At 43.5% G+C, this 19,987-nt stretch overlaps 1 protein-coding gene across 2 annotated transcripts in view; it reads left to right on the top strand.

Annotated features, from left to right (window-relative positions):
- UST (uronyl 2-sulfotransferase) overlaps positions 1–19,987 on the top strand; it is a 966,832-nt gene that overhangs the window by 530,414 nt on the left and 416,431 nt on the right. For both annotated transcript variants that reach the window (XM_078649265.1, XM_078649266.1), the window contains exon 3: positions 12,566–12,721. In XM_078649265.1, coding sequence (XP_078505391.1) covers positions 12,566–12,721 — 156 coding nt within the window. The remainder of the gene's footprint in view (positions 1–12,565; positions 12,722–19,987) is intronic.

The raw sequence follows: 19,987 nt of genomic DNA on the forward strand, positions 1-19,987 counted from the left end.
ATATCATAGTTGCCTAACAAATGACAGTCAGCTCTCATAGAGATGGTCCCCATGCCACGAACAAGGTAACAAGCTGCATACGCTCCAAAGATTTTCTAGTCAAACATGCTAAGTCTGGGTCACAGGCAAAGGCAACCAAGGCTCTTTTTTAAAAAGTGGAATATAATTCATATTATGTAAATAATCCGTCATGAAGCGCACTCCAACATATATGTTTTATAGTCAGGCCATTCAGGCATGTCCTGGGAATATTTCATATAGAATATAAAGGTATTATGAGCAATATTTTTCAATAAATAAACAAACCAGGTAATATGGGGATATTTGTGAAATAGCTCTGGAAGTGGAACAAAAATAGTAACAAGAATTAGGTGCATAGCTATCATTAGTGAAGCTGGTGTGATTACACTAGTGCCTGAAGTTTAGGGGGTCATTCCAATTCAACTATGACTATCATTTACAACACAGAAAGGGCATGGGGGCATTGCTTTTACTTTTTTAGAACTCATAGCATCCATGCTATATTACTGAATAGAAGACTTAAACATTAATTAATTTCTTTAATATAACTTTGACCCAAATAATGACCATTGCAAATAAATTAAATAGAGAAGATAGTCTGAATGTTTTTATTTCAGTCAAGAAGGACTGTTAACAAAGATGAAGATGGATGCAATGCACTTTTAGCTGCCGCCTTCAAACTTGACTCTTTGAACAATGAAACAGAAGAATATTTTAATGTACATTTTCATAAAACTTCAAAGTCCACTGCTAAAGCATTAGTATGCTGGCATTACATAGAGCAAGACCAGCTTGATGATAACTTTGCATCAGAGGACTGGATGGATCATTGGAGTTTAAAAATCAGGAGACATTGATGCATTTGCTAACTTATGTGTGACTGATAAATTGGTTCACCTTGGTAACCTCTACTAAAATTTCATTTTTATCATAGAACATTGCTGCCTTTAAAAACACATAGATACCCTTGAAGTTTATTTGTGTTTGTTTCAATTTGAGATCATCTGTTTGCAAAGGAGTTGGAACACTCAATTTGCTCCCTCAGTGGCTGCTTCGCATCTTCAAGATGCTATTTACAAAGGTAACTTACACTTGTAAGTTACTGTTGAAAGTTTACTCTTACAGATTTTAGTAACTTTACTACTTTGGCTATTTAGCATTTATGAACGTAAAGTTACTCAAAAATGTCGCCTTACATGTCTCCACCCCAAAACAGGGGATGGAGCCAAATTTATGAGTGTAAGTTACTACTGCCAAAAAGGGGCAGTAATAAGTCCAGTACCACACACGGCCAACAACTGATACTGTGACACTCTCCCATAGAAAATAATGACAGCAGGGACTTAAAATTGAAACCAATATGAAACAATAATAAATGAAATTATTTTTTTTAAATTTTGAAGAAAAAAAAAAAATATATATATATAAATAATTTCATGTTAAAAAGTAAATATAATGTAATGAAAACTAATATTTTATGATAAGAAATTTTAATAGCATTTTCATAAAAAATTATTATACCTTTATTTTATAAAGAAAATAATGACATTATTTAAAATATTTCTTCACATAGATGTTTGCAATTTTTAACACAATAGATAAATATAAACATTTTGCTTAAGGTGGGAATCTTAAATAAATAATGTAATTTAACATAGCTAAACTACTTAAATATTTAGTTCTAGATTAAGTTAATAGTGTTTTAGTTTTTTTTTTAGTTCTGAATTTAAAATACCTATGTAACATTAATTTATATCATTATTTAATATAACAATTGTTTTACAATTTATTTTCAGTTTTAATAAAATCCTTTACTTTTCCACATTCTTTGCCATAAGGAGATCTTTGCCATCAGGAGGAACCAAGGAAAAGAGGGAGTTCCCAAAAATTGATTTCCTATGTTACTTCTCATAGGAAAATCTTCTGTCTATGACAAAACAAAACAACTGAAGGGAATTACACCAAAGCTAGCAAAAGGCTTCAAAATTAATAGGAAAGCAGTCTTTTTGTGATCTGGTGTACATATGTTGAGCCGTTTTTCAGAAATTAGAGTTTAAAAAGGGGCTTGGGCAATAAGGTGTCAACTGTTGGAAAAAGTTACATCTATAGAAGGAAGTCCCACAATGCTGAAAAGAGAGCCTTCTGACTAGACAGGAGCTTTTTCGATTCCTCACTCATTTTGGTATCGCAGTAGCGGGTTCCAATATCGCAGTATTGAGCGATCAGATTGGCTGGCCGCAACTGTAAACCAAATCTTGCAGGACTTGAGGACCAAGTCCTCGAGTCCTGAAAAAAATTGAGAAAGCCCAGAAGGGGGCAGGGTAGTCACACTCTGATCCTCGGACCATGCAGGAGCCCCAAAGACACTCCCATCCATTAAGTTACATTGAAAAACAAATGTCATGGTCTGATACTGGAGTACCCAGCGCAGCAACTCATTCAAGGGTCCAATCTGTGAACAGACCCTGCAGGCAACTGCTAGTCTGTACGCCACAGGGTATGCACACAAGGGTTGGCCGCCTACATTGTTGCTAAAGTCTGCATGCAGGACGTGGTAGGCCATCTTCATGAAGGTTGGGCATCTGCTGGGAGTTGGTTGCCAGTGAGGATTGGATGCATGGACTGGCAAGAAGTTAGGGTCTGTGGCAAACCCCTGTAGTCACAGCCAAAGAATGTGTGCAGTTGTGGTTTGGCTGAAAGCAGGTGGTGGGATTGGGTGCAGAGCAAGCCAGAGGCCAAGCTCTATGTCCCAGCCCCACTGTACACAGAAAAGGGCTATGAGCAGTGGGGGATTAGAAGGCTGCAGGGCAGTTGGGTGCAGAGACTGATTGGAGGTCAGGCCTTGTGGGCTGCTTCCGGCTTCATTTAGCTGCAATTGTGTGCAGTGTGGGTATTGGATGCAGATTGCTTGAGAGGGTTGGGCGTATGTTCAGCGTTGAATATGTTCAAAAACTCCAGAAATTAATTGATATACAAATGTTAAAGTGATGTTATAGTTAGGTTTTAAAATGAGATAAAATCTGATGCTTAAAAACAAATATCCACTGAATTTCATAAGTTATAATTTACTGAGCTAGAACATACCAATCTGCCTAACTTCACCAGCGGACCTGCGGACGCCTCACCCTTTGCCTTGTGACCTTTGTTTCCCCGAGGGAGGACTGCTGCTGGTGTTCCGCTCTCCTCTCGCCGCTGCATGTCACCAGCAGCCGCCGAGTAGGGGAGAGCGAGAGGGCTGAAAAACTACCTTGCCCAGCAGCCCTTGGCCCAAAACCGGAAGTCCAAGCCCTCAATTGAGCGCCAGGCGGCGCATTTAAATCAGGCTCCACACCGGTGGAGCGGGGGACATACCAATCTGCCTAACTTCACCAGCGGACCTGCGGACGCCTCACCCTTTGCCTTGTGACCTTCGTTTCCCCGAGGGAGGACTGCTGCTGGTGTTCCGCTCTCCCCTCGCCGCTGCATGTCACCAGCAGCCGCCGAGTAGGGGAGAGCGAGAGGGCTGAAAAACTACCTTGCCCAGCAGCCCTTGGCCCAAAACCGGAAGTCCAAGCCCTCAATTGCGCGCCAGGCGGCGCATTTAAATCAGGCTCCACACCGGTGGAGCGGGGGACATACCAATCTGCCTAACTTCACCAGCGGACCTGCGGACGCCTCACCCTTTGCCTTGTGACCTTCGTTGCCCCGAGGGAGGACTGCTGCTGGTGTTCTGCTCTCCCCTCGCCGCTGCATGTCACCAGCAGCCGCCGAGTAGGGGAGAGCGAGAGGGCTGAAAAACTACCTTGCCCAGCAGCCCTTGGCCCAAAACTGGAAGTCCGAGCCCTCAATTGCGCGCCAGGCGGCGCATTTAAATCAGGCTCCACACCCGCGTCGCGGGAGCGCCGGGCTAAGCCCGGGCAAAGGGCGGGCCGTCTGTGGCCGTCCGGGGACGACCAGGGACGGGACGGGCCACCAATCTTGGTAGCACGATAAGGTACGCTGATTCTGTACACTAACACACGCGGGACAACAAAAAGCAGCTGCCATATATTTGTGCCTATAAAAGCCCACAAGGGTGGTTAAAAGGGCTACACGAAAACTGACTAAGACCACTGGGATAGAAGATAAACGATCATCTGAATACCATATAAAAAAACATCATGGCCACAAAACCTAAAACTCGCTCTACTAAGAGCAAATCAGATACACCCCAGAGATCTAAAAAGCCAGGTACAGAGAGTAGTATTACGGCAATCCACAAAAATACCCCAACTGCTATAGATCTAATGCTGCAGAAGGTGGCGGGTGAGATAGAACGCACAGAAAGACGCATATCTATGACACTAACCACTGTGCCACTCTCGCCCACGCTGACTGGGGATAGGAATGGTAGTTTGCTAACTATTAATGATTCACAGAATGACTCCATCAATGATGCCCCATGCGCCCAGATAGTGATACAGGATGAACCAAGGATGGAGGTAGGGGAAGTTGTAACAACTAATAAGAGAACTGGAAAAGGGGGGCGGAAAAACCCACAAACACAAAATCTGAAGAAACCCGCAAGGAGTGGAAAACCAAGAGCTAGGAGGGAAGAGGTCTCTACAACAGGAACGAGAGGCCGTTGTATCCCTCCGGGATGGGTGAACGAGATAATGTTAGACCTCCAAAAGCATCTAGAATCCTTTATAATAAGCCAAATTAAACCACTGACCAGTAAACTGGACAAAATAGCACATGAAATACTGAAGCAGGGCAAGATCAAGGATGTACAAACTGCTAATCAACAAGGGGGTGTGAGCTTAGAAATCCCTGCCCCACCCCAACAAACCCGTCAAACTAACAATTGTGTGAGCAATGAACACTGTAGCATTGTTCAGGTGCATGCCGAGCCAACGCCACCAGTAAATAGGGGTCAGGAAGGCAAAAGGAATCCACAGGGAAGTAGGGACAATGCTAAAGATCCGGGACAGGGAGACGCGGGGCACCCGAACCCAGGAATATCTGCTATCCCTAAGCAGCTGGATCCCCAATTAGGTTTTGATCATTATGACAGACACCAAGCTCACTTGCCATATGTAAACCTCCCGCCAGAAGCAAGTCCCTACGCAGTCATATTCACGGGGGTTCCCGAACTCAGAATAGGGCAGAGAGAATCACAGTTGGAACTTAAAGGCAAGATTGTCAACTGGTTAAACATTCATAGACCACTGCAGGGGGATGAACAGGGGGAAATCCTACATGTAAGAAGGGTAAATTGGGTGGGTAGGAGAAGAAAAGACAGAGAAGGGAACTGTATTATTGCAAATTTTAAAAATCCAAACTTAGTGCAATACATACTGGACAACCAAAACAGAAACGCTACAAGTACAATTAGGACAATGCCATTAGGCTATTTTTATCCTAGAAAACTTGTAGCGTACCCACTAAATCCTAAACAGGGCACCAGAGGAAAAATTGTGGATGACCATTGGGTAAGGCATAATGATTTCACTACCCAGTATTCCCCACACCAGCTCCCCCCTCAGTGGACTAATAGATTTGGCCCTTTGCAGACCTTAGATAACAATGAATGACTAGCGCCACCATCCAGGATTGAATTGGTCAAGAGGAGCAGGGTCCTGACTAATGAGTGCGTAGCGAAGGAGCAAAGCAAGAGAAAAGGAAAGCAAGCTGTAGATTGCTCCCAACCTACTGAGACAGAATGCTCCTCACCTATTGAGATAGATTATTCACCACCTATTGAGATAAATTGCTCCCCACCTAGGGATAGAGGTAAAAACAGGGAAGGGAATAGGAAAATGATGGATCCTAGGCTACTGCCTCAGGACCCTATTGAAGAAGAAGTCCAGGAGGGAAAGTTAAATATTACTTCCTGGAATATAGCAGGGTTAGCCGCTAAATTTGAAAATCCAGATTGGAGGAAGGAACTTTGTGGCTATCATATACTTGCCTTTCAAGAGACATGGGTGCTGAACCCGGCAGTGTACCAGATAGAGGGTTACAAGTGCTTTGCAGTCCCAGCACAGGAAAGCAGAGCAGGGAGAGCGAGAGGAGGATTATCTATCTACGTTGACCTAACCATAGAAGGGAAATGGTCAGTGCCATTATGGACGTCGCACACCCTTCAGGCAGTAACACTCCAAAGCAGAGGACAGAAACTAGAACTTTTTAACATCTATAACCCAGGGCCCATACAAGGGGAGAACGCTGCCGTACGGGAGTTAAATGTTAGACTAAGGGAAGAGGTCGAACAGAGAAAGGGGGGGGGAGCCCAATTATACTATTGATGGGTGATTTTAATTGCCACCTTTGTCCAAACCTTCCCACTACACGAACAGATTGGGATGCTTGCCCTCTAAAAAAGGGGCCGCATTTTGAGCACACTCAGGAAGGCACAATACTATCTACATTAATAGATACCTACTCACTAGCCCACACTATGGATATGGTAGTACAGGAGAGGGGGGGTACGCATGTCCCTACATTCAAAGGTAGAGGTTGTTCATCAACAATCGACTACATATTAATATCAGCTTTCGCGACATCCCGAATTACAAAGGTTATAACAAAGTGGAGCCCCTTTAGTGACCATAACCCACTAGTGGTAGAACTAAGCTACATGAGCCACAGGAGAAAGATCAACAAAAGGGAGGGCAGGCTGCAGCCTGTAGACCAGGGGAGGCGTCTTAAATGGATAAAAATAAACCCACAGGAATTCTACAGAGCCCTAATCCAAAAAGGGGGGAAATACGTAGAAGAATGCCTGAACCCCCAAATAGAAGGCCTAGAGGTAGTAGCAGCGTTTGAATCCCTAACAAAACTAGCAAATAAACTCCTGGAAGTGAAAGCTTCTGCCAAGACAACAACGAATCACCCACGTTGGTTTGACACAACCTGTTCGAAAGCATTGAGGAATCTAAAAAAAGCCCTCAAATGCAAGCCAAGGAACACCGCACTAGTAGCCAACTATAGGCAAACTTATAAGTCCAGTGTTAGGGAAAGGAAAGCAGCACTGCAGGCGCAAGTCTGGGCGGATTTAAGAGAGGCAGGCGAAAACAGGGATTACTCTGAATTCTGGAGAATTGTGAATAGGCCATGCTTCCTTGACAATACAGCACCAGCCATTACCTCTAGTATTCTCCCAGACCAATGGGTAACGCACTTTGAGGGCCTGTACAATAACACTAAGACAAGCGTGCAGGAGGGTGAATGGGAGGGCGATAGGAGTGTAGAAGTAACTTTCACTGTGGAGGAGTTAAAAACGGCGATTCGAGGTCTTACCCCCAATAAAGCACCAGGACCTGATGGAACACCCCCAGACCTTTATAGAAGCAATATAGATCTCTGGGCATCAATTTTAACAATGGTCCTTAATGCAGCTATTAGGTCTGGCCTACCACGTTCTTGGTCCACCGCACTTATTGTGCCGATTTTCAAGAAAGGAAGCAGAGAAGATCCCAAATGTTATAGGACGATTTCTTTAATCGATGTCTCTGCGAAATTATTAGGGCGGGTGATCTTGAAACGACTAATGGACTGGACGGAGGAACGCCATACCATAGTGGATACCCAGTATGGTTTTAGAATGAGCAGATCTACTAGTGACCAGTGTTTGAACCTGTATCTCTTAACGGCCAAATACACCAAAGCTAGCAGTGGCACGATTTTTATGGGGTTCATGGATTTGGCTGCTGCTTTTGACAATGTTAATAGAAGCAAATTATGGGCCATGATGTACAACATGGGAATGGAGGTGGAGCTCATCAACATCCTAAAAGAGCTCCATTGGAACACCACGGCCAGGGTGCGCTTCAGCACAGAGGGGGGGCGAACTGAGCCTTTCCCTTGTTCAGGAGGCGTAAGGCAAGGATGCATCCTTGCGCCTTTTCTCTTTTCACTGTATATCAATGGCCTTGAAAGCAACCTCACTTCCCTTGCCGTGGATTGCCCGAGAGTAGGATCGCGTCAGATCCCAGTACTGCTATATGCGGATGACGCGGTCCTCCTGGCCCGGACATCGAGCAGTCTACAACAACTGGTAAATGGCTTTGTGAAGTTCATGGCCGACCTGGACCTGTCTGTAAATTTAAAAAAATCCTTTGTTATGGTGGCCGGCAAGAAACCAGCTAAGAAGCCTGTGTTTAAAATAGGGATACACACATTGGAAATAGTTAATACTTTCCCCTATTTGGGTCTCCTGCTGAACAGCGATATGCATTTTAAACCGTTGGTGGAGGAACACTGTTCTAAACTGGTGTCTTCTAATGGGGCAATTTTAAGCTTTGCGCACAGATTGGGACGTTGGTGCCCTGAACAAATAATGACTCTGTACAGATCAGTCACAATGCCAAAGGCACTTTATGGTGCAGAGGTGTGGGGATTCAGGGATGCGGAAAAGCTGCAAACTGAAGAAAATAAGTTTCTTCGTAGAATTCTGAAAACTCCACCTTCCACTGCGGCTGATATTGCCCACTCAGAACTGGGGATCCAATACATCTTGGATCAAGTGAAGATTAGGCCAATCACTGCCTGGATCAGAATATGGACTAACCCAGAGGCTGAATTGAGCAGGGAAATCACCAAAGACTGTCTGCAAAGGGACAATGCCATGCAAATCCCTTGGTTAAAATATGTTAAAAATACCTTGATAAATATTGACCAGTCGCATGTCTTTTACGACCTGTCGCAAATTACAAATAATTGTAAAATGACCATAAAGAAATTGCTTCTAGAAAAGTTTGCAACAACCAGAGCAAATTCGGCAAAGGCCAAGACGACAGTAATTGCACATGGTTTAGTGGCCAATGGGGTGGGCATGGAACCGTATTTGTTCCTGATCCATAACCAACAGGCGAGATTTTTAATGTGTCGTTTTAGGCTCAATCTTTTACCTAATATTTTAGCCTATCCTTCTAGTTTTACTACAACGATTGAGCAGAAGGGTGCCTGCGGCTGCGACAATAGGTCTCCGCAGGACACCCTTCATTTTGTGCTTTTATGTTCATTTTATCAACTGCCTAGGCGCCGATTCCTGGTCCACATTCTTAGAAAACAGAAATTACGTCATGCGAAAGCGGCCCTGCTATTCCTACAGAAAGCTAATGATATGTATACCTTGTGTTCAATCTCAAGTTTTTTAAAAGTAGCTGTTAGACTCAGAAATACAAGAAATTGATCCAACTGTGAATAGGAACTCATGTCTGCCCCTATCTGTGATTTATATGTCCTGCTGCTGGTGCTTAATTTTATTTAACTGTTTTTTTAAATACTAGTGTAAAGTTCAGAAATGTAATTTAATCATATTTTAGGGCTAAATGTATTGTCACAATGTATTGTTAATATGTATTTTTATGATGATTTTTAATTGTCGAAATAAAAACTAACTGAACTGAACTGAACTGAACTTGTGCATCTGCCATGAACTCATTGATCTCCCTCCCTAACCCCTGCCTTACCCCTCCCTAAACCCATCCCTGCTCCTCCCTAAACCTCTTGTATTTCATAATATATTGTGCAGCCACTCCACCTTATTTATCTAACATTTACTACAAAAACATATATGCATGTGTGCAGGGATCTCTGCATATCTGTCAGTGATCTGCACATAGGAAACATAGGATCGATGGAGTCAGGGGTTCTGCCCATAGGATTGGAAATAGCAAATGTAAGTAAGTGAGTAGTACTACTACTACAAAATGCAGTTTGTGAATAACCTCCAGTAATCTTTGTGAAAGGTTAGCTGCTTGCAGAATGTGAATCCACCCTTCCCTCACATAATAAAAGTCCATCCATGGGTTTAAGCGGAGGTGCCTGCGACAGAAAAAAACATATCATTGCCAATGTAAAAAAAAAAAAGCAAACATGCATCCATTAATGCTGATTCACACTGTGATCTACCCAAGATAAAGTGGTGAAATTCTAGGAAAGGATCTGATGTAAACTATTAAAACAAAAAACAAAAAGACTTTTGAACTGTTAAGGTGAAAGGCTATAGGAACTCTCCAGAATACTCTGATCACATGAATCTCAATGGATTATGCATAAGGGAAATCTATTACATAGCACCATAGCACAGGACAATTCTGGATCTTTTTAAAGTATGGCATCTATGGCAAGTTAGTTTACTCTCGCTGATGATAGTAGACCTCACAATCAAGCCACGTCATCAATGGCACCAAATCTTTGATGTTGGGTTAAGCATCATGAACCTCTATTTAAAGAGGTTATGGTCGCACATTTGATAGTCCAATCATCGTACAGGATTATTTTCATTCCTAACCATAAAAAGGATTCAGAGTGAACCCAAATATTTCTCCTTAAACGTTCTGCTGCAAAGTCGTAGGAGACTACTCCAAAACATGTGTTAGTACAGCTGGCTCTTCCAGTATTAGAGAATGAATTTCTGCATTTGACCAACCTGGTTTTCAGACAAGTGCAAGAAAAACCGAGAGCCATTGCTTCATTGTGCTCTATTTTGATGTTTGCAATCATGTGAATTATGATAATGTGTTATTGTTGAAGTTGAAATGTATGATTATTATTTCCTCACTACGACCCCTTACACGAGCATTGCACTCCAGTACCTTCATCAAGGTGAGCATTGGCCATTGTAGTACAAAGACCAATACAATCCTGACAGAAAATGTAGTGAGAAGAGCTGTGTCCTAATGCAAAGGTTATGTCTAGCAGACCAAGTTACCCCCAGTTGCCCTAGTGGAATGGCAACCAAGCTCTCAATGTGGTAGTCTCTTAGGGGCTGAATTCGATTAATTCTGCCTGGCACCGAATCTGTCCTGGGACTGACCGACCTCTGGTCGGCAGTCCTGACTGCCTCATTATGATGCGACCGAACACTGCTCGGTCGCATTCCTGCATTTCCCTATGGGAGCATGCATTACGGCCTTAAACCGGCTGTAATACATGCTTGCATATGGAAATGGGAGGCACAGTTCATCCCTGCCCCTGTAAGGTGCCTGCCACGGTGTGCAGGGATCAACAATGGGGCACCATGGGTGCCCCCAACTAGAGCTCACAAGCACAAGGGGTCGCTGCTGGTGGTCCCCCAGCACGCTATCAGACATGGTTTCCAAGTCGGGCAGACCAGCATGGAAACCTTGCTGGAAACCATGCATCGTAATCTCAAGGGTGGAAAGGCCCACCCTTGAGACTACTTGCCGGTTTCTGACTGGCCGATGGGCTGCTGGAGCCTGTCGGAATTGCAAAAAACACAGTTGATGGACAGAATGTAGAACAATGTCATACATTCACCCCAGTACAAGGATCTGGGCCTAAATCCATCGTTTTTTTGCGCTCCACACCACCCTGGGTTAGACACTGGCTATATGCAAATCAGCTCTGACCCTGTGCCTCATGGGAACAGTCCAGTCCGAACTACCAAGCCATGTCTTTCCCAGACCGGAATCAAGCATCCAAGGACCAGAGCCATGTCTTTCCCAGACCGGAATCAAGCATCCAAGGACCAGTTTCTGGCTATCAGCCTTCATCAGCCTGGATAGCTTGACTCCAGTGGTGTGGAGAGCCTGGGACTCACGTCTGAGCATACCCAGCCCACTCGGGGTGAAAATTGCAAAAAACACAGTTGATGGACAGAATGTAGAACAATGTCATACATTCACTCCAGTACAAGGATCTGGGCCTAAATCCATCATTTTTTTGCACTCCACACCACCCTGGGTTAGACACTGGCTATATGCAAATCAACTCTGACCCTGTGCCTCATGGGAACAGTCCAGTCCGAACTACCAAGCCATGTCTTTCTCAGACCGGAATCAAGCATCCAAGGACCGGTTTCTGGCTATCAGCCTTCATCAGCCTGGATAGCTTGACTCCAGTGGTGTGGAGAGCCTGGGACTCACGTCTGAGCATACCCAGCCCAGTCGGGGTGAAAATTGCAAAAAACACAGTTGATGGACAGAATGTAGAACAATGTCATACATTCACCCCAGTACAAGGATCTGGGCCTAAATCCATCGTTTTTTTGCGCTCCACACCACCCTGGGTTAGACACTGGCTATATGCAAATCAGCACTGACCCTGTGCCTCATGGGAGCCTGTCGGAAGCCAGTCGGAATGCCCACCTAGATCATAATTAGGTGGTCAGAAAGTAAACCAAGTGGCCCATTATGATGAGGCCCTGAAGGCTCTGACCGTTGGTCGGAGCCTTTACGGGCCGCATCATAATCAGCCCCTTAGTTTGAAGAAGTAAATTTCGGCTGAATGTTCAGGGGAAAAATACGAATAGCCAAATGGCAGGTCAGCCAACTCGAGCAAGTGTTGTGCAAAAACTACTTTAACACTGCTTGAAAATCTACTTTCTAGGCTATAACTTTGGAAGGTTTATTGTATGTTGACATTTTATTCATACATCACTGTCTGATGTTTTTTTAAAACACGGACTTGTTCTTTACTGATATACTCTTATTAATAGATGTTAGCCAATATATTTCTGTTTTCCATTATTATTGAAAATGTATGTTGAATATCGGTATAAGACCACAGTGGCAAACTATTTCCTTACAGACATGTTTGTATTTTTCTCTAGGTGCTCCCTTTTCCAAGTCAAGTAGTGTACAACAGAGTTGGCAAGTGTGGGAGTCGAACTGTGGTTTTGTTGTTAAGAATCCTATCCGAGAAGCATGGTTTCAACTTAGTAACATCAGAAATTCATAACAAAACCAGGTTGACCAAAAGCGAACAGGTAAGTTATTATGGCGGCACAATAAGGAACCAATGTTGTTTATTACATTAAAAATATAAAGTAAGCAGATGGATTACCAGCTGAATAAATTATACAATGCTTTTGAAATTAAGCAAGCTGGATGTTTGAATGTTACTTCTGTGTACCACCAAGACGGAAGAAGGATTGAGTCTCATACAAACTGCTGGGATAATACTGAGGTGTCAGCACTCCTAAATGAAGGCATCTGTGAACAAGCAATGTTTCTATTCATTTTCGGAAAATACTGCAGAGAATTAGCCACTAAAGTCAAGTTGTTCTCACTATTCAGCTTCTTCGGACTTCTTCCCTGTGCCATCTTAAGGATTTTGTGTATCCATGGCAAGAAATATTGTGGGAACCCAGTGTGGAATATCTTTGTTTTTTTATTATTCATTTTCTGCTAATTCAATCCCTATGTTACTGAGCAATATGAATTATACTATAACGATGTTGATACAGAAATACGCATAAATGAGCTAGAGAGGGCTTGCCGGGAGCTCCATTCTGCAGGAACAATTGGCCCCACACACCTGAACAGGTACCATGCCTCATCACTGGGCCCCTCCTCATCACTGGGCCCCTACTCCACGTCGGGCCAGTGCTGAAATGCATTTGGCCTGTGTGGACAGCTCTCTTCATTGGGAGCTGGACACCAATTCATAGTTTAATTAGTTGTTTGGAGCATGTATGCTGGACCGTCATGTGCTCCAAGTCCCTCACTTCTAATGCACAAAGAACAGTGCCATAGAGTAGAGTGCTGCAGATTAGAGTATACTACAGTGCCGTGGAGTGACATAAGGTAGAGTGGACTGGCATAGAGTACATTGATGTAGGGTATTGCAGAGTATGGTGACATAGAGTGCAGTGGTGTTGAGTGCAGTGGCATAGAGTTCTGTGGCATACAATGCAGCACTGTAGAATGCTGTTGCATATATTAGAGTGGTGCAGAGTGCAGTGGCGTAGAGTAGAGTGGCAAAGAGTGCAGTGTCGTAGAGTTGCAGAGAGTGGAGTGGCATAGAATGCAGCAATGCCGAGTATAGTGGCAATGAGTGCATTGGTATCGAGTGCAGTAGTGCAGAGTAGAGTAGAGTAGAGTTCAGAGGCAGAGAGTGCAGTGTTGCAGAGTAGAGTATCATAGAGTGCAGTGGTATAGAGTGGCATAGAGAGCAGTGTCTTAAAGTATTGTGGTGCAGAGTAGAGTGCAGTGGCATAGAGCATTTTTTCAGAGTGCATTGGCATCGAGTACAGTGTTTTAGAGTAGAGTGGAGTAGAGTGCAGTGTTTTTTTTTTTTAATGAGCTAGAAAGAAAGTTAACATGCTTGTGGCCCCTGAAAGGTAGGAGCCCTGGGCAATTGTCCACTTTGCACATGCTTTTGAGGTTTTTGCGCTCTCAATCTGCTGCACTACCTTTGCATGGTTTCACCTTATTTAATAGGACATCATACATACAGGCAGGTCTGGAGCGTCCTTGAGGCATGCTAAGACATCAGCCTGAGAAAGCAGCCAAGTGAGGGTGCCAAATTACTGAATAGAGGCCAGAACATTTACTTTTTTTCTGTGAATGTGTTATGCTCCAACAGGCAAAATTTGCACACAGAAGGGCCGGATATGACTTGAAGTTTAATAGTCTGTGCTGAAATCCCAGAAAAGGCATCCTCTAACTTTTACATATTGTGTAAGTTCTCTAGATAATAAGCAATGGTGACGGCTGAAAAAAGCACAGGTTACAGGAATGTTTTAATTAGGTTCAGATTTAAGTCATGCAAAACCAGAGAAATTGAGCAGTTATAGTTACCTAAGCTACCTATAACGTACGTCCCCTCAATGCACTGCTTATGAACTCACATATTGCATGACTCATGACATGGTCAGTGACATCACTCATGGCATCATTGATGACACCTCAAATAACGTCACAAATTACATCACTGATGACATCATCTACTGAGGTAAGTGTTTTGTAAAAGTTTCTGAGAGTTGGGTTTGTGTGAGTGGCTGTATCGGTGACTGTGGCGACTGTGTCAGGGGCTTTATGAGCAGATGTGTGTGAGTGGCTGTATGGGTGACTGAGTAGCTGTGAGAATGGATCTTTGGGTGAGCGACTGGGTCTGTAAGTTGATGTATGGGTAAGTGGGTGGTTGTTTGACTGGGTATATGGGTAAGTGAGTAGGTGAGTAGGCTGTTTTGCACAGTAAGTATTTGTGTGGGGACTGAATAAATGAGTGAGTGGACACGTGAGTGGTTGTATTGATGTGTGAATGGGTATGTACGTGGTTTGTGGATGAGTGAAGGGATGTGTGACTGGCTGTATAGATAAGTGAGTTGCACTGTTAGTAACTGTATAGGTAAGTGAGTGGCTGTATGTGTGGCTGCATGGGTTAGTGAGTGGTTGTGAGAGTGGCTTTGTGGGTGTGTGAATGGGTATGTGAGTGACTATATGGGTGTGTGAGAGAGTCTATGAGTGGTTGTATGGGTCTGTGAGTGGGTGTGTTGAGTGGTTTTCTGGTTGTGGGAGTAGCTTTAGTGGTCTTCAAGTGGATATATGGGTGAGTGAGTGGTTGTGTGAGTGGCTGTATGAGTGAGTGAGTGGTGTATGAAAGGTTGTATGGGGTGTGAGTGGTTCTGTGGATCATGTCATCAGTGGTGTCATTAGAGGTGTCATCAATGATGTCATCAGTGACGTCACTGGCCATGTCATGAGCGATGCAATAAGTGAGGTCATAAGCAGTGCATTGCTGGTGTAAGTTATAGTTAGCCCAGTTAACTATAACTGCTGAATGTCACTGGTTTTGTACGAGCAAAATCTGAGCCTACATATAACGTCCCTGTAACCTTTTGTTTTTTCAGTGAATTTCTATGTTTAAAAAAAAATCCTATTTCCAAACTATAACATCCCAGTGGCCTTTGGTTTTTTCAGTGAATTTCAGCAGGTTTTTTACATTTTATTTCATAACTGTACCCTGAACCTTTGAGGGTGGTGTGTGAGTGGCTGTATGGGTCTCTGAGTGGGTGTGTGAATGGGTTTGTGGGTGTGTAAATAGCTGTATGGGTCTGTAAGTGGGTGTGTGAGTGACTGTATGGGTATGTACATGGCTGTTTAAGTGGGTGTAGGAGAGCCTGTGTGGATCTGTGAGTGAATGCGTAAGTGTTTAGTGGGTCTGTGAGTGGGTGCATGAGCATCTGAGTGGGTCTGTGACTGGATACATGAGTGTCTGAATGGGTCTGGGAGTGGGTGCATGAGTGTCTGAAAATCTGTGAGTGGTTTGAGTGGGTGAGTGAGTGTGTGCTTCTGTGAGTGGGACAGTGAGTGGTTGTGTGAGTCTCTGAGTATGTCTGTGAGTGGGTGAGTGAGTGTCCGAGTGGATCTATGAGTGTCTGAGTGGGTCTGTGTGTGAGTGTGTGAGTCTCTGAGTAGGGCTGTGAGTGGGTGTATGAGTGTGAGTGAGTATGTGAGTCTCTGAATGGGTATGTCAGTGTGTGAGTCTCTCAGTGGGCCAATGAGTGGGTGAATGAGTGCTTGAATGGATCAGTGAGTGGGGGCTTGAGTGTCTGAGTGTGTCTGGCAGTGGGTGCCTGAGACTCTGAATGCGTTTGGGAGTGTGTGAGTGGGTTTGTGAGTGGGTGACTGAGTGGGTCTGTCAATGGGTGCGCAGTAAAAAAAGAAGGGGGCATATGGGAGCAGGTCCTTGCGCAAGCTCCCCTAGTTATGGTCCTCGTGTCCAGCTTGCTTGCAGTCCACTACCTTCCACTACCTTCCATTTTGTGCCTCCTCTGCTCTCTTTCTGATCCTTTTTCTGCCTCTTCTCTGCTCGCTCCTGCCCTCTATTTTGCCTCTTTATGCTCACTCCTTACCTTTATTCTGCCTATTGCTGCTTATTGCTGACCTCTATTTTGCCTCTTTATGCCCACCCTGAGGCCCTTTACAAAACAAGCGGGGGAGCCCATGTTTGTATTTTTATATTATTGCCTGCAAATTCACAGATTTCATGAATTTGCAGCAAAAAATAAATAAAAATGCTTTTTTGACCTGCTGGGGTCCCTCTGGGATCCCAGGACCAAGCTTGGAAGTCAGGATATTCTTCCGTGCCCCCTTTTTTAAAAATGTTTTGGTTTTGGGATACGGCTGAAGCTGAGTCCCAAGATGGCTGCCAACACGTCCTGGTTGAAGTGTTGATAGCCAATCAGAGCTCTGCAGTTCTCTGCACAAGCTTGTTATTATTCATGAATTAGCTGTGATCGCAGATATCCTAATTTGGATTTCATTAAATTGCTCAACAACTAATGAATGGAATTCCTCCAAATAACAAAAAACATAATCTGTGGACCAAAGGCTAGCTTTCTGCCAAATTTGGTGTAATTCCGTTCATCAGTTCGGGCTGCTGTCTAAAGAGTCTATGGGATTTAAATTATGAAATGTACTTTTTTTAATCCCCTTTTTCTTGGCCCCTGCTCGATGTACCTTCCCAAACTTTCTATGCACAAAAGGACTCGCTATGACATTGTTTTTGGAAAATGTAATGAAGATTTGTCAAATGGCACCAAAGATATAGGCAAGTCAAAAAATATTTTTCCATGGAAACATGGTCCTAACTACTATAACTACCTACTGGCGACCGCCAGCAGGTTATATATAATGTGTTGAAAATAAGGGGTGTCTTATATGTTGATAAATAGACATGCATTTGTATGTTTATAAAAAACGATTACCCTGTGGGAAAAGTATTTTCATGCCGAACAAATTGTATATTCGAAAATAAGAACCTCATTAGCCATTGTTAAATTGATAAGAAGTCTGTAGTCTAGCTCCATGTTTTAAAAGGGGTGGAGATTGTATTGCAAGTGTATTTAAATCATGATTGGTCTCGACATGTCATGTGATTAAGACCGGGGAAACCCAGTCGAAACGCGCCATGTTGGAGTTTGGGAGAATAAAGCACTGAAGATAAAACTTTCCTGCGTGGTGGTCCATTCCTGCATGTTTGCCGAAGAAATTGCATGCAGTCAGGTCCGTGTGTTTCATATAAATATAAATTATAAATATATATATATATATATATATCCAGGCTCTCTGCTCCGAGGTCCGGGGCACTCTTACAGCGGGTGCCAGTCCAAGCGCGTCAGAGCTTCGCGCTTCAATATCAAAGCTCACTCCCTCCCGGTCCCGGGTGGAAATAAGGACAGCACACACGGGAATTCTTTACAATGGCAACTTTTACTCGCACAGACGCGTTTCGGAAGCAGCGCTTCCTTCCTCAATGTTTGTTACACCGCAATGCGCGATTCGGCGCCATTTATTTCAAATCACACAAACGACTTGTATTGGCAAACATAAAGAGAGGACTGACGCATAAGCGCCATCTTGCTAATGCATTTAATCCTGCAAAAACATACTAGTGATTAAATAGTACTCTTACATTCAGTGATTGCTAAAATTCATAATTATTTAGAAAAACCTCTCATATTTACAACAAGAAATTTACATAGTGGTATTGCCGTGGATCGGCAGATCCCTCTCTCATTAATACGCTGGGTAATGGATTAAAAATCTTGCCGTGGATCGGCCTGTGGCAACACAAAGGTTGCCATTTAAATTTCCAATAACCCCGTATAGTCATTTTTGCCAGTCAATGTCGCATGTTAAATTTTAAAATATTAACAAAGTTGCAAAATATTCCACAATAATCCTGAAAAAACAAAAGAAATAAGTATGTAGTGCAATGTATATCAAAACAATCATCATCTCGTAGTTCAAGGCACTCAGTAGTGATCAATTTCAGAGAGACACTAACGTCAGAAACCATTATCATTTAGCTGTTGTTACTTTCATATTTACACTGGAAATACTGTGCGGCATTGTTATCTTTTAACTCCCTAAATGTACAGTCAATTCCTCCCCACAATTTAATCCCCAAGGGGCTTTTGTTTGGCAGTCTATGATGTATCGGGATTCTAATCTGCGAAGTTTTTGCAGTTTATCCCCTCCCCTGATATTATCAGAAATCGCATCCAGGCAAAAGTACTGTAACAGATTCCTATCGCTCTTGTGTTTGATCGAAAAATGTCTGGCGACAGGGTATGTAAAATCTCTGTTTACTATGGCCCGCATATGTTCCAAAATGCGCAATTTCACGGGGTTTATAGTACTGCCTATATACCTAAGCCCGCAGGGGCAGAGAAGGCAATAGACCGCAAAGGGGGAGGTACATGTAAGGAACTGGTTGATTTTCTTCTTCTTTTTAGTTCCACAACCCATAATTTCATAAGAATAGACCCTTTTGCTATTGGCACAGGCTTTGCACCGGCCACAGGGAAAGAAGCCCTTAGCATCTTTCAGATTACCCGTGCGTGTAGGGATAGGTGACAGATGGCTATGTACCAAGGTATCCCTCAGCGAACGCGCCCTTTTAAAGGTAATTAAGGGATTGGCAGGTATATCACTCCCTATTATGCTGTCCTTTTGCAAAATATGCCAGTGTCTTTTTAGGATGCTCCTCAATTGTTGACAATCTTTGGAGTAAGGTGTAATCATCCTGAATTTTTCTATGTTAGTAGAGGGTTTATGCTTTTTAACAAACAAAGTCTGTCTGGGTTGTGTCCTTACTCTATCCAGAGTGTTCTGTAACAGTTGCCTGTTGTAACCCCTAGCCTCAAATCTGTCATTACTTTCCTGTGCAGCCAATTCAAAATCATCATTAGTGGAGCAGTTACGCTTCAACCGTAGAAGCTCTCCATAAGGTATACTTTTGATGAGCTTCTGAGGGTGGTTGGATGACGCGTGTAGCGTACTGTTTCCCGCTGTCGGCTTTCTATAGAGGGAAGTTTGAATACTATTGTCAATCACCTCAATTCTCAAGTCTAGGTACACTGCGTCGCTTGTACTCGCATTGCCAGTGAAGATTAAATTACAGTTGTTATCATTCAACACTTTTACATATTGCCATGCTGTCTCTACTGAGCCATTCCACACTATGCACAAATCGTCGATGTAACGATACCAGGAGACGATACAATTTGACCACTGCTCTTTCTCAGGCCCCCAGGCCTCCTGCTCCTCCCACCAGCCCACGAATAAATTCGCGTAGCTGGGGGCGAAGCAGGAACCCATGGCAGTGCCCGACAGCTGTCTGAACAAATCATCCTGAAAGAGAAAGATGTTATTGTGAAGGCAAAATGCCACTAATTCCATCAGCATAACATTATGCTGGGCATATTTCAGAGGTCTCTTCCCTAGGAAGTACTGGATCG

Source organism: Lissotriton helveticus, chromosome 6, assembly GCF_964261635.1.
Source record: "Lissotriton helveticus chromosome 6, aLisHel1.1, whole genome shotgun sequence".
NCBI classification, from domain to species: Eukaryota; Metazoa; Chordata; class Amphibia; order Caudata; family Salamandridae; genus Lissotriton; species Lissotriton helveticus.